At 42.4% G+C, this 16,864-nt stretch overlaps 3 protein-coding genes across 10 annotated transcripts in view; 2 read left to right on the plus strand and 1 right to left on the minus strand.

Annotated features, from left to right (window-relative positions):
• The window catches only part of LOC121919574 (coiled-coil domain-containing protein 150-like), a 475,343-nt gene that overhangs the window by 330,421 nt on the left and 128,058 nt on the right, over positions 1-16,864 (minus strand). The window lies entirely within an intron of this gene.
• C1H2orf66 (chromosome 1 C2orf66 homolog) lies at positions 566-9,049 on the plus strand. 6 transcript variants are annotated; one of them, XM_042446304.1, is made up of 4 exons: positions 566-1,012; positions 6,412-6,552; positions 7,478-7,671; positions 8,878-9,049. In XM_042446304.1, the coding sequence occupies exons 2-3, from the start codon at positions 6,430-6,432 to the stop codon at positions 7,655-7,657; spliced, it is 303 nt and encodes a 100-aa protein (XP_042302238.1). In that variant the 5' UTR covers positions 566-1,012; positions 6,412-6,429; the 3' UTR covers positions 7,658-7,671; positions 8,878-9,049. The 6 variants fall into 6 exon arrangements, with proteins under 6 accessions (XP_042302238.1, XP_042302236.1, XP_042302235.1 ...); XM_042446302.1 differs by having other exon boundaries at positions 568-1,012; positions 6,382-6,552; XM_042446301.1 differs by having other exon boundaries at positions 568-1,012; positions 6,385-6,552.
• Positions 14,838-16,864, plus strand: part of GTF3C3 (general transcription factor IIIC subunit 3) — a 54,225-nt gene continuing 52,198 nt past the window's right edge. Inside the window, 1 exon segment of the mRNA XM_042446287.1 lies at positions 14,838-15,001. Coding sequence (XP_042302221.1) covers positions 14,900-15,001 — 102 coding nt within the window. The 5' untranslated portion in view covers positions 14,838-14,899.

Consider the following 16,864-nt stretch of genomic DNA (forward strand, 5'->3'; position numbering starts at 1 on the left):
AGGGGGTAGCCGTGTTGGCCATATAGCAAATCCAATAACGTTCAAACAATTATACCTTTATTTGGCCAACCAAAATGTACAGTTACATGTTGCAAGCTTTCAAAGTCACACTGGTTTATTCATCGGGCAAACAGAAGAAAAAAATTGAAGATGCTAGGGCCTAAACAGATAGGCCAAAATAAAGCTGCTTCGGGTCACTTTGGAGGTATGGAGAGCAGCTTTGGACTGGAGCACAGTTTTGGTGCAGCTTCTGGCCTCTTAAGATGTGTGTGTCATTTAAATTGCATACCTCCAAAATGGCCCAAAGCATTTTTATTTTGGCCTGTCTGTTCAGGCCCTTATTCATAGGCCTGCATTTTCTGTATCTGGTCTTAGTTCAAATGGTAGGGAGGGCTATCAATTTTTTTTCTTCTGTTTGCCTGATGAAGTAGCCAGTGTCAGTTCGAAAGCTTGCAACATGTAATTGTGCATTTCTTATTGAATTTGCTATATGGCCAACACAGCTACCCCTAGATTTTTTCTTTGGATTTCAAGATACTGCATTTTAGCCGTCACAGGGGAATACTAAAGAGAGAGCCAGTGCACTGGGACTTTGCTATCTGAGGCCTCTGCCTCCAACAAAGGTGAAACAATTTTTTCTAATATTGGGACTGATTGGTATGCTTTACCTGGACAAGGCATGCAATGTCCATGTGAAACTGCATATTTTCCCATCACCATGCAGTGAATCTACCATAGTTACATGTCTGCTGGAGTTCCTGCTTTGGGGTGTCATGTGGCCAACTTCAGACCCCAACTCACTGCACTGACTTATGTCAGTTATCAGACCAGGAATGAACTGCTGCTGATATCAGATGCTGTAGCATTAGAGGAGCCTAATTAAAACCACATTGAAAGAATAGTGGAGCAAGGAGAAAGAAGATATGTTTATCTACAGAGACATCCGCAAAGTGGGAGACAAGAAAATCAAGCTCATCAAGGTAGCTTTGCAGAACACAGCAACTGCCTGACAGTGAGTAGAATTTTGAACATTAGTAATAACTCTCATTTTCTCCCTGCAGAGAACAACCAGAATGAGTTAGCCCTACCACTGCTCAGGCAAGGCAAGGGATCATAGGACTTAAGAGCCTTCAGGCTTCCTCCTCCAGTTCTTTCCCTTGCCTTGCCCAGGTCAAGTCACTCTTATTTCTCCTCCTGAGGTTTGCCTATTTTAATCTTCAAAAGTTCTATTAGCAGTGCCTTTTCTGCCTTTATTTCTTTCCTGATTGACTCTTCATCCATCTCCCTTCCCATTATGTTCTCTCTGTAATATTTCACTCATCTCTGACTCATTGCTTGTTGATGGGGGAGGTTGCCACCAAGTATCTCTGGAAGTGGCTGGGAATGAAGCCTTCCCAACTTCCCATGTGCTATGTCCACTTGGTGAGACAAGCCCACACAACTCCCAACTATCTCCCCAGGGAGCATATGAGCACATGGAGACCCATCTCTCCAGAAGTAACTAGGATGCCCATTTCCACTTTGGTGGAGCCAGTCTTGACCTCCACATTGGCAGTATGTGCAGCTTCTCTCTTGGCTCTGGGATCAGTGTCTCTTGCAGTCACATTTGACATATTTGGCTGCACCTGGCTGAACTGATAATCCTGAAGAAGAGATGATGCTTGAGGACTCAGGAACAGAGGACAAGTTTCCTGAGTTAGTAGTTTCTGAGGAGGACATGGCAACAATGACTTTTGGTTCATGGATGAGGAAACATCTCCCCCCCTCCACTGCATTTTCTTACCCTTCATTCAGCGTGCTCCCAGGCAGATTGCTCTTTTCACTAACTCAAAGCTCTAGCTTTTGTTTCTGATGCTACACATGATTTACTTGCCTTTCCTGGTCCTCAAGAGGGATAGGGATTTTTGTACCATCCTGGACTTCAAGCAGATCAATAAATTTGTGACGTACAGGAATTTCCAGATGGTGTCTTCAAGCCATCAAGGAGGCAATTCACTGAAGAGTCTACCTACCGTCCATTAACTTGAAGGAGGTATACATTCACATCCTAGTTCCTGTTACTTGCAGGAAAATCCAGTTCTCCTACCTCATCTCTCACTATCTGTTCCAAGCCCTCTCCTTTAGTTTAGGCCCCCAGGTCTTTACAAAGCTGCTGGTGGCCTTATTTGCCTTTCTCAAATAGCAGTGTGTCCATATGTATCTGTACCTGGATGACTCCAAATCTCAGGACAGCTGTTTGGGACATCACCTGGACCCTCCATGTTCTATGGGATTACAGGTTCATTTCTTACCAACTGAAAGAAAAGGCATCTTACCCAATCAATGAAGATTCTTTACCTTGGGGCCCTGATAGACACCAGACTAAGCCAGATCTCTCCCTCGCCAGAGAGAATTTCCAAAATGATGTCAGAAGCAGCTTTGTTCTTCCACAAAGCATTGGCAGATCTGATATCCTTGGCCCATCTTTTAAATCCCATGGTTTTGTGTCTTTAGACGATTCATTAGGCCCAGTTCCATTCACACACCCTCCTAGGATTTCTGTTTCTATTCCAGTCCCAGATAGGTGCACACTTTCATCTCACTTTCTTACTGCCTGTCAGGTCAGGCTATCCTTCAAGTGGCAGATGCTGGAGACAAATTTCTCAAAAAGGGGGGGTGTCCCTCTACAGGAACGTCCTAAAGTCCTGGTTGCCACCAAAACCACCTTTATAGGGGGGTGGCTCACTGTTAGGGCCATATAGCTGAGGGCACAATATAAACTGGTTCAAGCTAAGGCCCGTTCACCTCATGCTCTTTCTGTTCCGCAGAGTAATTCTCTGTCATGCTTATTCACCAGACAGCATGTCTACTGAGGTGCAAATCAAGAGACAGGTAAGATCTTACTCAGTCCCTCCACAGTTCTGTTCTGTTGGGGGCACACCCATCTGCCTTCTCAGTTGGCCTGGCACATTTGGGGAGGGGGGATCCTAAACAAACAGATGGACTTCCTCAGTGGGCAGATCCTGAATTCAGGTAAATGGAGCCTTGATCCTACGACTCCAAAATTGCTTTGGAAGTTGTGCCCTGGGAAGGGAAGAAAAACTATTCTCAACTGAAATTACTGTGCTAGTACCATAGTTTTAACCTCTGTACATTTTGTACTAAGGTTGTGTGTGTGTATGTACACACACATATGTGCAAGTGTAAAGAGAGTGAGAAGTGGTCCATCTATTGTCCTCAGATCTGTTTTCCACTCTTAATTGGCTAATCTAATCTGCGGTTCAGATTTTTATAGGACTAAATTCTGCTTGTGTCTGATTTATAAAACAAAAATCTTAAAGTCATACTATTCCTGACTTAGCCACTGCTAGTTGTATCATTTTAAGATGCATTTATCTGATTTCCAAAGAAAGATATTTTGATTTGTTTATCATCATATATCAGAATAATGTAAACTGTTTTGGTGTGGTGTCCTTTTCTCCTCCTCCTCCTCCCCCGCGCCCTCCTCCTCTCAAATGTTTAGTGTGCACAACTTCGTGGTTTTGCTTGCATGCCTACTTAGAGGTGTTTGGTGGAATAAAACAACAAAGTGACTGGGTTGTGGCAATAGTTATATTGGATCCTCACAATATCAAAGTGTGTGACTAAATAATGCAAGTAGAAAAACATTAAAATTTGTTCACTGAACTCAGACAAAGCAAACTGCTGCCATTCTAAGTAATCAGATTAATTAGTATGATCTGGAGTTTATATTTTTGCTTGACAAAAATGTGTCAGAGAACGCATCAGGAAGCATAATAGCAGTGCAGGGCTTTAGACAGAAGCAAATGATATGATTCACTTCATAAATTCTGTCATGGATTTTAAAACAAAGCAACAAGACTGAGTTCTATCACACACCATCTTGTTGAATTCTGTGGTATGGATCTCTTTCCCACACTGCCTGTAGGGCACAGCCTGCCAAGGCTTGGGGATGGATATGGGGTCAGGAGAAGCAGTGGTAATCTTGGAATATTGGGAGGGCTTCTCACGTGTTGAACGATGTGAAAATACTCAAGAGATTTGGGGCAAGAAGATCTGGGTGAAATCTAAATATTGCCTCTCTCCCTGTACTGGTTGGATTCACTTGTTGGACTGCATGCAACACAAGTCTCTAATGGTTGCCAGAAGAGGGGGGGAAAGCCTGGGTTTCTTTGGATCTTTTTTTTTCTGGCAGTTGACTCAAATTCCTTGGGTCAGAGGTAAATATTAGAGTTTCTTAGGTCCATTGCCAGTATTAGGAGTAAGGTGGGAGAATTCCCTAGTCATATGCAATGAGAAGAGGGGGGCTGGTGGACAAAAAGAGGGACCTCTTGCTGACCTTGAGCCATCCTCCCTCTCTCAGCGTGATCTTAGGGTTGTTGTGAGGATAAAAGTGTGCAGAAAGGAGACATGTATGGTCTCTTTAGCTGACAGGAGAAAAGACAAAACATACTTGGAGTGATCTAGCCCAAGTAAAAAATTTTTCATCCTTATTGGTTTCAGTGGAGATGCACACGTTGTTGTTGTTAGCTGCCCTCGAGTCGGTTCCGACTCATGGCGTCACTGTGGATGAAACATTTTCAAGAATCCCTACCTTCCACTGCCTTGCCCAGATCATGCAATCCCTTGCCCATAACCCCTTGATCAAGTCTGTCCATCTGGTTTGTGGTCTTCCTCTGTTTCTTCTGCCCTCTACTTTTCCTACGTTATTGTTTTTTCTAGCGATCCATGCCTACTCATTATGTGGCCAAAGTACGATAGTCTCAACTTGATCATCTTTGCTTCCAAGGAGAGCCCTGGTCTGATCTATTCAAGAACCCATCTGTTTGTCTTCTTGGCTGTCTATGGTATCCTAAGTACTCTTCTCCAGCACCACATTTCAGATGAGTTGATTTTCTTTCTATCTGCTTCCTTCACTATCCAGCTCTCACATCCGTACATGGTAACTGGGAATACAATGACCTGAGCAATTCTGACTTTAGTGCTCAGTTGTATGTCTTTGCTCTTCAGTATCTTTTCCAGTTCTTTCATATCTGCCCTTCCCATTCCTAGTCTTCTTATTTCTTGACTGCAGTCTCTATTCTGGTCAATGTTTGATCCTAGATATGGGAATTCTTTAACTGTATGCATAGATGAGCAGTATCCCACAGTCACAGACAGTATTGGCATCCCTGTGGCAATTTGACCACTAGTCATATTTAGCTGTACAGTGGTACCCCGGGTTACGAATTTAATTCGTTCCGCCGCCGCTTTCGTAACCCGAAAATCTTCGCAAGCCGAAAAACCCATAGGCGCTAATAGCGAAAGCCGCGATTTCGTGCGAAAAAGCGCCGAAAAGCACCAAAATTTTTTTCGTAACCTGAAATAACCTTCGTAACCTGGAACAGTTTTTTTCAATGGATTTTTTTCGTAATCCGGAAATTTCGTAAGGCGGCGCATTCGTATCCCGGGGTACCACTGTACCTGATACAGGCCATTAGGGAGTGGGTGACCTTACCCTAAGTTACCAACTGCTAGCAATGGTCAGGAAACTCCCTTCTTAATGGTCTTGGTTCACCCGATGCATGTTCCTAAAATATTATAGCTGAAAGTGGGGAAATGACCATGGGGTGACTGTCGCTCTGATGGCCAGGAAGCACAACCCAGGCCTTCACCGTGTGGGTGAATTAAGCTTTCCAATTAAAATAAATGTGATTTCAATGTGGCCTAATTTGGCCAGCTCAGGTCTTCTGTTTAGAGTTATCCTCTATTACAAGGTCAATCTTTCCCTTGAGGGTAAAAGAAAAACAGCAATAATATCAAATACCAATCCCTTCAATCCATAAAAGATTCCTATTTGGAGAGATGGGTGAAGAGGAGTAAGTGTTGCATTGTATCAGGACCTCTTGGTGTTATAAAGCACATTGGATGAGAATGAAAGGGTTGTTAAGGACAGAAAAGGAGTTATTACTGCCCTTTGAAACTCCACCTGCTAGCGTCACTGTCAATCACTGGCTGTTTGTGCGTGTCTAGAGCTATAAGTACAGTGATCGGTTTCACTGTAGCTTACTAGGCAGCTCAGCAGGAGACAAAGTCAAACTTACTGGTAAGCTTTGTTTTAAACATCATACGATGCCATTTGTACATCTCTGCTGTTGCAAAGTATTTTCAGTTTTTGTTCAGTTTGGGTATGAGTTGTTTTGTTTAATCTGAGAGTAAATCAAAAGAGTAAAGTTTTGAACATACAGGACAGTGCTGTGAGGATGGTATTAGGGTTGCTTTTGTATACAGATTAAGCCCATAATACACATAGCCGTTGTGAGTTGTTATTGTTTGAAAATAATGATAGGGATGCATTAACCAGTTTGTGTGATTAATTGGAGTTTATTATGTTCCTTCAAGAAGAACTTAGGTTTGCTACTTCCCATACAGCCTCCTGAGCTCTCCAGTATGTGGAAGCTGGTCATCTTGGTTCAATGTGCTACACTGATTTTAAGAGGCTTGGGACAAGGAACTCCATTAAGGCCTGAGGAGACATGGAAATCACTGGACAACCCCAGAAACAGGGATCTGGTAAGTTAAACTTTGGAACAATATATGTGATTCATGTGCTGCTTGTGAGCAAAAGCATCAAGCCAATGTTAAAGGTCTTCTTTTGTCCAGTTCAAATTTGCCAGTACAGCAAAGTGTAGCTACATCAAAGCTCAAAACAGAAGTACAGTATAAATTTAAAATTGGTGGGTCACATTTTAATATATCCTGTTTATCTTCAATGCTTGCCATCAGTTCCTAAAGAGCTGATGATGAACAAGTTAATTTTTCAGCATATTAAATGTTCAGTTCAGTCAATAGTTCAGTCAATATCCTTTCTGGAGAAAGTACAAAAAGCCATTCTGAAGAAGTTGCCATTTTGAACATGATTTTTAGGGACTTGCAGTTCTTATAAGTTTGTAAATCAGAAGTATTAGGAATGCAGTAGTCAGTTGGAGATGATGTTTTATTTATTTGACTTCTGCCCAAATAGTTTTTTAAAAAGGCTTATACCTACAATTAATACCTGACTATGAACCCACACACTGATTGAGCGAGAGAGAAAGAGAAAAAGAGAGAGAGAGAGAGAGAGAGAGAGAGTGTCAAATTTGCTTTGTATAGAATCGTTTCTGGAAGTAATGGGTCAAATTGTAGTATAAGCATTATAGATAGAACTATCAATAGGAGGTTGGAAGATTTAATCTGTTAAAAAGAGAAATTGTATAGACTGTTACTTACCTAAACATTCACCTGTTGATCTATTCATAGATATGCCCATGTGTGAAGTTCACATCTTGTGTGTTTTTATGGTCCCTTGTTTATTGCCATAGTTATAATCTGTGAAATTTCTCTTATAATTAGAGCCACTGAGGTACAGAATATTACTATCAAACAATGCTAAGCATTGAAAAAAAATAGATAATAGTTATTGGAAGATGCCTATTTTGAAATGTGAATTTTTATCTAGTTTTTCAGAACTCTCAAGGCTTATTTTTCTGGGAAAGACTTTAATCTCAGAAAGTTTGCAGATGATTTCTCAGTTAATGATAAACCAAGACCAGTCGCTTTCTATTCGGATCCTGTTGCTTCAGCGTTTGCAGACTTTGAAGAAAAGAAAAGCTCACTTACACATTATCTCAAAGGCTGAAAGTGTGGATCAATGTAAGTAAGAGAGCTCATTCTGATCCGTCACCCCCAATACTTGTCAATTAAATCTGACTAATCGCCATAACTATCTGATCCATTAATTGAAATGTCTGATACATTTAAATATCTCTATACAGATTTGGCTGCCATAAAACTGTTGACCTGTAACACACACACACACACACACACACACACACACACACACACACACACACACACACACATATATATATAATTGTACAAAAGCAACTTATTTTGCACAAGCAATTGTGCTTATAAGTATGTTAAAAGTTATTAGTAATGGGTAGATCCTACCCTCTTGTTTGATTTGAAGGGAATTTCTTAAACTGGAAAGCAGTAGCTTCGATCAATTGAACCGCATCAGTTTAAAATGTAGTAATTTATCACAGGCAAATCTGTATGCTTTATGTATGATGCATTTCCCTCTTTTTGTAATATGTAACTGGTCACTCTTTCCTGCTGTGACTCTCCAAATTAGAGAGCCAGCCGTTGAATGATTCTTTAAAATAAATGTGGTCACTGGAAAGAAAGCCCCAACTATCATGTGGTTATTGCTGGTTTTGTTGTTTTTTTAATTACAGATTGAGAAAAGGTAGGGTCTAAGATGGGAAGGATGGATGATTCTTTTCTCAGTTTCCTGTCAGGAAAGCAGATGGAAAGTGTCACAAAAAGCTCCAGAGCTGTCCACTTTGTCTGCCTTAAGTACTATGGGATGAAAAGAAGTAAATTTCTGTAGGCCCAATAAGTAATAGGAATGCATCAAGCAAAGGTTCCAGGCATTAAACTCACAGTAGCTTGTCACTGTGAATGTGCAGGTAGTCCAGCAAAATTATCTGGAATAACTTCCAGATATTAGACTTTCCAGTGCCTTTGGCAAGCAAAGGTCAGGATCCAGTGGTGCATTTCCATACCCAAGGTGAGTGGAACTGGGATTTTCTTACCTTTCTTCCACTGCAGTCCTCTGTGGCACAAGAAACCTTCTCCAGATGGTTTCCAAGTCGTCTGTAGCAGGTTTTTAGGTTGTATGGAGGGAGGGGTAAGAGCTGATTCTGGTGGAAGCAACAAGAACTAGCAGAAATAAATCACCCAATCTTGGCTCAGGTCATGCAGGCTGAAACAGGATGGGATCCAAAATATAATGTAGCATTAGTACAACCAAAAGCGCTCTCATTTAACCTACTTTCCCCTTTGTTTTTACAGGTATCTGCTTGCCAGATTATTTGGAAGCATATATGGAGAAATGTTTTTAAATGACTGACAGGTTACTATTTTTCTTAAAGGTCAGATACTGCATATAGAAGTGTAAAAACCACAGTTTATTTATTTTGTTTGTATTTGTTTAAATATAAATAAATTATAAATTAAAACTACAGCCATCAGGCTCCTCTGGAGGACATCTTGACCTTGTTTTGCATCAGTAATTCAGAATAGTTCTCTCTTTCTCTTCCTAGACAGCATGTCATTATTTCTGGCATTTTATTGCCACACATGGTGTAAGTTGTTCCATCTTTGAGAGAGATTAACTTATTTAAGGAAATGGTGAATATGTAGTTGCTTCAATCAAGACTTACTTGTTACTTTTCTGGAAAACGGGTATAAAAAAAAGCTGTATGGATTCAGCATCCCTTGGAAGCCTTCTCTAGGGCTCAGAAAATGATTTACTTTGAAGAAGAATGAATGTAATGACACACTGAAGTGGTAGAATGATGGGTTTTGACCCCTATCCCCCTTAAGGTAGACTCGGCAGATGTTAAGAAGAATGCATATTCCCAATGATTAAGCCATTATCTTTCCCATGGGGAAGGAATAATGTAGCCTTCCAGAGTAGTTGTACTGCAACTCTCAGCATTCCTTACTATGCCTGCTAGGGATGTTGTGAGTTGCAGTCCAACAGCATCCAGAGGACTACAATATTCCCACATGTGCCTTAACAATTTTTGCCTCAGCAATCAGAGTAGCAAATTAAGTCCATGTTTATCTTCAAGTACCAGTCACACACACAAAAATAGCATGCTAAATATATATATATATATGCATGCTAAATATGTTTAGTTTGATCCTCACAAGGGTATGTGGAACATTTCTTCTTACACCAGAAGTCCTGGATATCAAACCATGGAGTATATCACATGGAGCTTTTTGGAGATTTTCCGGCTCAGTTCTGACGTGACTGCACTTCCAACGATGCGCATTCACGGTGTAATGTGAATGTGTTTTCACACGCCATTTCTTTCTATGGGAGCTCCTTGTGAGATGCTTCCGCAGTGATTCCAAAGTGACCCCTCATTTTGATAAAACCGGAAAAAAAGTGACTTCACAGAATTCGCATTCAAGCTCACTTCGATTGCACTGCGAATTGGTCTGGTGTGGAATGACACTTTGCTTGTGCTCTGGTACACCACCGCAAAACCCCTGGTTTCCAAATTTCCCATGATGCCGTGCTGCAATTTTGCCCCATTTGCTTCCGGTGCTCCCCCCTGAATGAATGCATTCACGTTTTAATGTGGATAGGGGACCTGCTGCCGAGGAGGGGGGAGATGGGGGGGGGAGAGATAAAAGGGGAAAAGGGGGGAAAAAGAGAGAGTGGGGTTAGTAAAGTTTCTAAAGGACTCTTGGGGGGTGGGGGGACAGGACTTCCTCCAAAGTGGGGCCAAGGTGGAGGCAGGGTTTACTTCCAAGTAGAACTGCAGTTTCTACACTGATTATTTTGCAGTTAAAGAAATTTAATAATAATAATAATAATAATAATAATAATAATAATAATAATTTCTTTCACTGCAAAATAACAACAACAACAACAATAACTTTGCCAGTGGGTGATACATTCGGATGAAGCAGAGGACATTTAGAGATAGGTGACATTCCCTATCGTTCACGTTAAGCTAGGGATGGAGGGTAGGTCCAGATGACAGATCTGAAGGGAAAGAAAGAGGAGGCTGGAGGGAGAGATGGATCTCCCAGAATTCCATAGCCTCGAGCCAAGGACCCCACAACAAACTCCAACTCCAGTAATAATAATAATAACAATAATTTATTTTTAAAATAATAATATTAATAATATTAATTTAAGTTATTAGTTTGTTGAGGCACCAGAGCTCTCTGGCAGAGAAGGCTCAATATCTCAGGACACTACAGTTCCCAGAATTCCATAGCACTGAGCCAGGACAGTTAAAGTGGAGTTAAACCAGATTATCTCCCCAGTGTGGATGCAACTTAAGAGAAGGCAACTATTACAAAGAAAAGGAGATATATAGATGAAATAGATGTGGAGAATGACAAGAGGATAGATGTCGATGTGGATGAAATAGATGGGGACTCTGACATGGAGGACCTCTTTGAATTGGCTGCCAGGGATGGGAAACTAGAAGGGAGGAAGAAAGGGGAAGCTGTCATTCCCATTTAAATGGAACCAGGCTCCCTTCTTCACCCCGGAAGTGCAAAGGTTCAGGATGCGTTCAGACCCTACTAAGCATGCGCAAGGGTCCCAATTCAAACCATTGAATCCGCATGGTATGTGTGGTAATACAATTTGCACTCACTCCGCTTTGCCTGAATCAGCATCACGTGACTTGCTTGGACTCGAACTGACTCCGCTTCCCCCTCCATTTGGAAGGGCAACAGAAAGGCAACCAGGTGTGGTAAAACATCATGTTTTAACGTGAATTCGCATTGCTAGAGAGGAGTGACTCTGAATCTGGTGTGAAAAAACATCAGTTTTTGCGTTGCTAGAACAGGAGTGACTGCGGATCTGAGCTGCAAACCCCCCTACGTGTGATAAAGTCTCATCATATGTACTTGACCTACTGTGCATTATGATGATTAACAGTGCTATCTGAACCCTCTTGGATGGCCACCTCTGGGCCAGCAGGAGATAGAATGAGGCTGAAGTGCTTCTCAGCTAATATATGGGTTACACTCTTGCTATGCCTGCAGGAAGCCCCACAAGTGTAAATCATCTGCTGGGCATTTAGTGTTTTGTGTGCCTTCAAGTTACTTCTGACTTGTGGCAACCCTAAGACCAACCTATCACAGGGTTTTCTTGGCAGAGTTTGTTCAGAGGCAGGGGTTGCCCTTGCATTCCTCTGAGGCTGAGAGAGTGTGACTTGCCCAAGGTCACCCTGTGGGTTTCCATGGCTGAGTGGGGATTAAAACCCTGGTCTCCCAGTATCCAACACTCAAACTACTACACCACACTGGCTCTTATTTACCTGGCATGGCTGAGCCCTTTGGTTACACAAGATTAGAGTTAACTAGGCAACTTTCCACTGCTTCCAAATGGAGAAGGGGGATTTCCACAAGGTGAGGACTCCCCGCTCTCTGCACTGGGTGTGAACTGGTCAGCCTTTAGACTGGGGCGGCAGTCCCAGTTAGAGAATTGCTCTGTGCTTGATTCATCACGGGAAAAGGAGCCTTTTATTAGAGGGACAGATGTTTCAGTTTGAACAAGTTGGTTGTTTTCATCTAGTTCACATTTCATTCTAAACCCAGTTATTTCAGAAGTGTATTACAGCTGAAGCAAACAACATGAAGGGGGGAAAATCTGATTAAGAGTTTAGGTACTGTACTGTCTTTCAAGCTTATATTTTGGCTTTCAATTGTTATATTTTTATCCAGATACAGTACTTCGGCCATTCCTCCTTTTGATCAAGCTGCTTCCTTTGTTAAAAGGGGGCTTTTTAAACAAATACTACCAAACTGTGGTTTAGCAGAGGGGTGTGCCTACTGCAGCTCTCCAGATGATGGGCTGCGACTCCCTGTCATTGCCTTTGGTCCAAAACACACTGCAGAAATAACCCAGTTTGAGACTGCTTTAACTGCCCTGGCTCAATGCTAGGGAATTCTGGGAACTGTAGTTTTGTGAGCCTTCTCTGTTGGAGAGCCCTGGTACCACAATAAACTACAATAATTGAGCCAGGGGATTTACAGTGGTTGCAAATATGATAATCTGCAGTGTATTTTGTACCTATGTTGGACTGGGCTGATGGAAACTACAGTACCAAACTGTACCAAACTGGCAAGAACAGTTGCAAATTGTCCTCCCACTTTTTCAGCTGCTTCCCCTTTGTCTTCAGTTTACTTCCATTCCTGCAAACTGAGTTGAATGTCCAAACCTAGTGTGAACTCAGTTTATGGAGAAGGGGGGGAATAGAAGAGGCCAATCTTGCCCTTTGTTAGAGGGCAGTAGGCAAAAGCAAATTACTGCAGCATCTCTTTGCTTGCCTGCTCTCCTTCATTAACAAATTTTGCCATCTTGGCCACATGTTCCAGTTTTCATCTGTGAAATATTGGAAGGTATGCTATACTACCAGAAGAACTCTGGTGGCCTAAACTTTAAATGAGCCACAACTGTGTGGCAAAACTGTCGCCCTCTAAATGTTGAACTCCAGTTGTTATCAGCGCCCCACATCCTAGCCATTTGGGAGGAAGGGTGAGAGTATTTCATCTGTATATGCGTCAGGAAAGCTCTGGTCAGACAGAACAGACCTCCCCTGGTTAGTTTAGTTACAGGTGTGGCTGCTTCTGTTCTGTGTGAAACTGCACCATAACTAGGACAAGAAAGATGCTGCACGAAACTCTGATTTTACTACGGCAAACAAAATAGCCCACACCTTTACAGGCAGAAAAGAATGGAGCCAGAATTGTGTGACCATGTGAAGACACACATATCTACTTACAGTCACCATACAATGGGGAGGTCTAGCAATTTTTATAAGCACCATAATACAATATAGGGACATATCTGTGTTAGTCTAGAATATCAGTGTGTAAAGGGATCTTCTAGTGCAGTAATTCCCAAACTTTAGTCCTCCAGATGTTTTGGACTTCAGCTCCCAGAATTCCTGTTCTACAGAGACTTAAGAGCTGGAAGAGACCGCAAGGGCCATCCAGTCCAACCCCATTCTGCCATGCAGGAACTCTCAATCAAAGCATCCCCAACAGATGGCCATCCAGCCTCCGTTTGAAGACCTCCAAGGAAGGAGAATCCACTGCACTCCGAGGGAGTTTCTTCCACTGTCGAACAGCCCTTACTGCCAAGAAGTTCCTCCTAATGTTGAGGTGGAATCTCTTTTCCTGGAGCTTGCATCCATTCTTCTGGGTCCTAGTCTCTGGAGCAGCAGAAAACAAGCTTACCCCCTCCTCCAATCCTTCAGGAGCCTCCAGGTGGTTCCGAAGCATTTTATGTTTTCTCAATGTTATCAGATACTAACCCTGATACAACATTTAAGGTTGCCAGATTATTGCTGCAGCAATAAGAGCTAAATGAACGATGCTGGCTAGGTGATAAATGCAATACATATACAGTAGCTGTATTCCCCGGGAAACTTTTAGCACATACTGTACACATCTTTTCCGTTCTGACTAGTTTCAATATGCCGTTGTATACTTTTATATTTGTGTTTTATGTACATTTGTAACTATTCGGGACTTTATTTGCATATTTTTTTTGTATTTTGTAACTATTTGTAAGTTATATTTCAATGTGGAGCAACATTTACTGGTCTATGACTGTAATAAACAGTATCTATCATAAGGCACCAAAAAATGTACGACACACTCAAGACATAATAATAATGATAATGATAATTATTATTATAATTATTATGTATATCCAGCTTCTCTAGAAGATCAAAGTGGCTATCAGTAAAAAAAATCCATACAATATAATAATCACTTCTATCATTATTAAAACAATTATTAAAAATACAAAATACAGAGGTAGTTAGGGCAGTTGTTGACTGATTAAATACAAGGCTGCTAAAATATTAAAACAGGAAACATGAATATAATAAATCCATGCTTCTCAGTCAGGCCCCAAATGGAGGACATTTTGGAATTCCCTCCTGGACAGAAGGCTGAAATGGAGGACCAGCTCCAGTCACCATGCTCTGATTTCTTTCTGTGCCTTATAAGGGATTTTGGACTTCAGTTCCCAGAATCCCACACTATTGGCCAACATGGCTGAGGCTTCTGGGAGATGAAGTCCAAAAGCTCTTAAAGGGTACAGATTGTGGACCACTGGGCTAGAGCCCCCTTAGTTAGCCCTCGGCCACGGCAAAGCCCTTGCGCATGCGCACAACAGCAGTGCCCCGGCCCCCTCCCTCTTAGTCGGACCGTTCTAAGCGTGGGACCTTTGGTCCGTCTCTGAAGTGAGTCCCCCTTCTCTGCCTAGCAACCGCGTGCAAAAAAGAGTCCGGTGCTTTTTTGTTCCGCCTGGGGCAACATGTCGGGCTTCAATTCGGAGCTCATCGAGTACCTGGAAGGGAAAATCTCCTTCGAAGAGTTCGAGCGGCGTCGGGAGGATCGGAAAAGCGGAGAGAGGAAGGTGAGGAGGCCCCGAGGCTGGCTGTCTCCCTCTTTCTTACTCCTTACTCTTCCTTTTCCTCTCTCTCTCCCTCCTTCCCTCCTTTCTCTTCCTTTTCCTTCTCATTTCCAGCCAGAGTTAGCGTTTAAATTGTCCGTCCGCACGAGGAGCCAGGCTAGGAGACATAGGTCCAAAACACACTGCAGGGATAACCCAGTTTGAGACCGCTTTAACTGTCCTGGCTCAGTGCTAGGGAATTCTGGGAAATGTAGTTTTGTGAGACATTGAGCCTTCTCTCTCGGTGTGTTTTGGACCGGAATTTAGAGTTTAGACTGCATCCGCACTGCGGGAATAACCCCGTTTCACACCATTTTAACCGCCATGACTCAGTGTTATGGAGTCCTGGGATTTGTAGTTTGTTGTTGTGGCGCCAGAGCTCTCTGACAGAGAAGGCTCAATGTCTCACAAAACTACAGTCCCCAGAATACCCTATCATTGAGTTAAAGGGGTGTCAAACTGGGTTATTTCTGCAGTGCGGATGCAGCCCTCGAAGTCATAATTCATGCAGTAAACTCTGATTTTATTTTTAGTCCCAACAAGGCTGAGCTCATGGTTTCTTTCACACATAAAAATCCACTCTTGGCTTCCTACAGACAGACACACCTTCCCTTCCTTCCGCTTGACAGCCTAGTTTCAGTGTGTGTGTGTGTGTGTGTAGTTGTGTGCCTTCATGTCATTTCAGACTTATGGCAAACCTATCATTGGGTTTTCGTGGCAAGATTTCTTCGGAGAGGGTTTGCCATTGCCTTCCCCTGAGACTGAAAGAGTGTGACTTAGCAATAGCAATTACATTTCTATACTGCTCATCAGTGCACTTAAGCACTCCCTAAGCGGTTTGCAAAGTGTAAGCTAATTGCCCCCAACAATCTGGATACTCATTTTAGTAACCTTGGAAGGATGCAAGCCTGAGTCGAGCCTGAGCCTTTTTGCTGGTATTAAACTTGCAACCTTATGGTTTGTGAGTGAGCGGCTGCAGTACTACAGGCATTTAACCACCCTGTGGATTTCATGGCTGAGCTGGGAATTGAACCCTGGTTTCCCAAAATCCTAGTCCAACACTTAAACCACTACGCCACACAGGAAACTCTTCTGGAAACTATGGCAATAGTTGGACTTGAACCTAGACAAATCCATAAATAACTATGTGTAGTATTTTAATAATTAGATCCTTAAAATGGATTACAATAGGCTACCAGGAAATGCCTCTTTTGAAATTTGGAGAAGGTAAATGCAGGATCATTTAAAATGGGGGGGGAGGATAGAGGCATGTACCATCAGGGGCTAGCCTGAAGAAGGAGGCTCCTCCCTCCCTAACTGTCATCTTTCGGCCTCTGAGGGAGAGAGAAGGCTGGCCCAGTACCATCAGGGGCTAGCCTGAAGAAAGAGGCTCCTCCCTCCCTAACTGTCATCTTTAGGCCTCTGAGGGAGAGAGAAGGCTGGCCCAGTACCATCAGGTTAGCCTGAAGAAGAAGAGCCCTCCTTCCGGTCCATCTGCCTTGGTCCAGGCCTCAGAGGGAGAGAAGAATGCTGGACCTGATTCCCTCCCCCCCTCACCATTCCCTTCTCCTTTTGTGTCGTGTCTTTTAGATTGTAAGCCTCTGGGCAGGGAACTGTCTGTTATCCCCTCTATTGTAAACCGCTCAGATTCCCAGTGATTGGGCGGTATATAAATAAAACCTATTATTATTATTATTATTATTATTATTATTCTAGGCAAGGCAATGGGACCTCGCCTGCCTCTCTCTCTCCCCTTCTTTTTTTTTTTTTTAATTTTTAATTTTGATTAAAATATCCAATAACACAACTTCATAACTCTACATTTAA

This window comes from Sceloporus undulatus, chromosome 1 (assembly GCF_019175285.1).
Source record: "Sceloporus undulatus isolate JIND9_A2432 ecotype Alabama chromosome 1, SceUnd_v1.1, whole genome shotgun sequence".
Lineage (NCBI taxonomy): Eukaryota > Metazoa > Chordata > Lepidosauria > Squamata > Phrynosomatidae > Sceloporus > Sceloporus undulatus.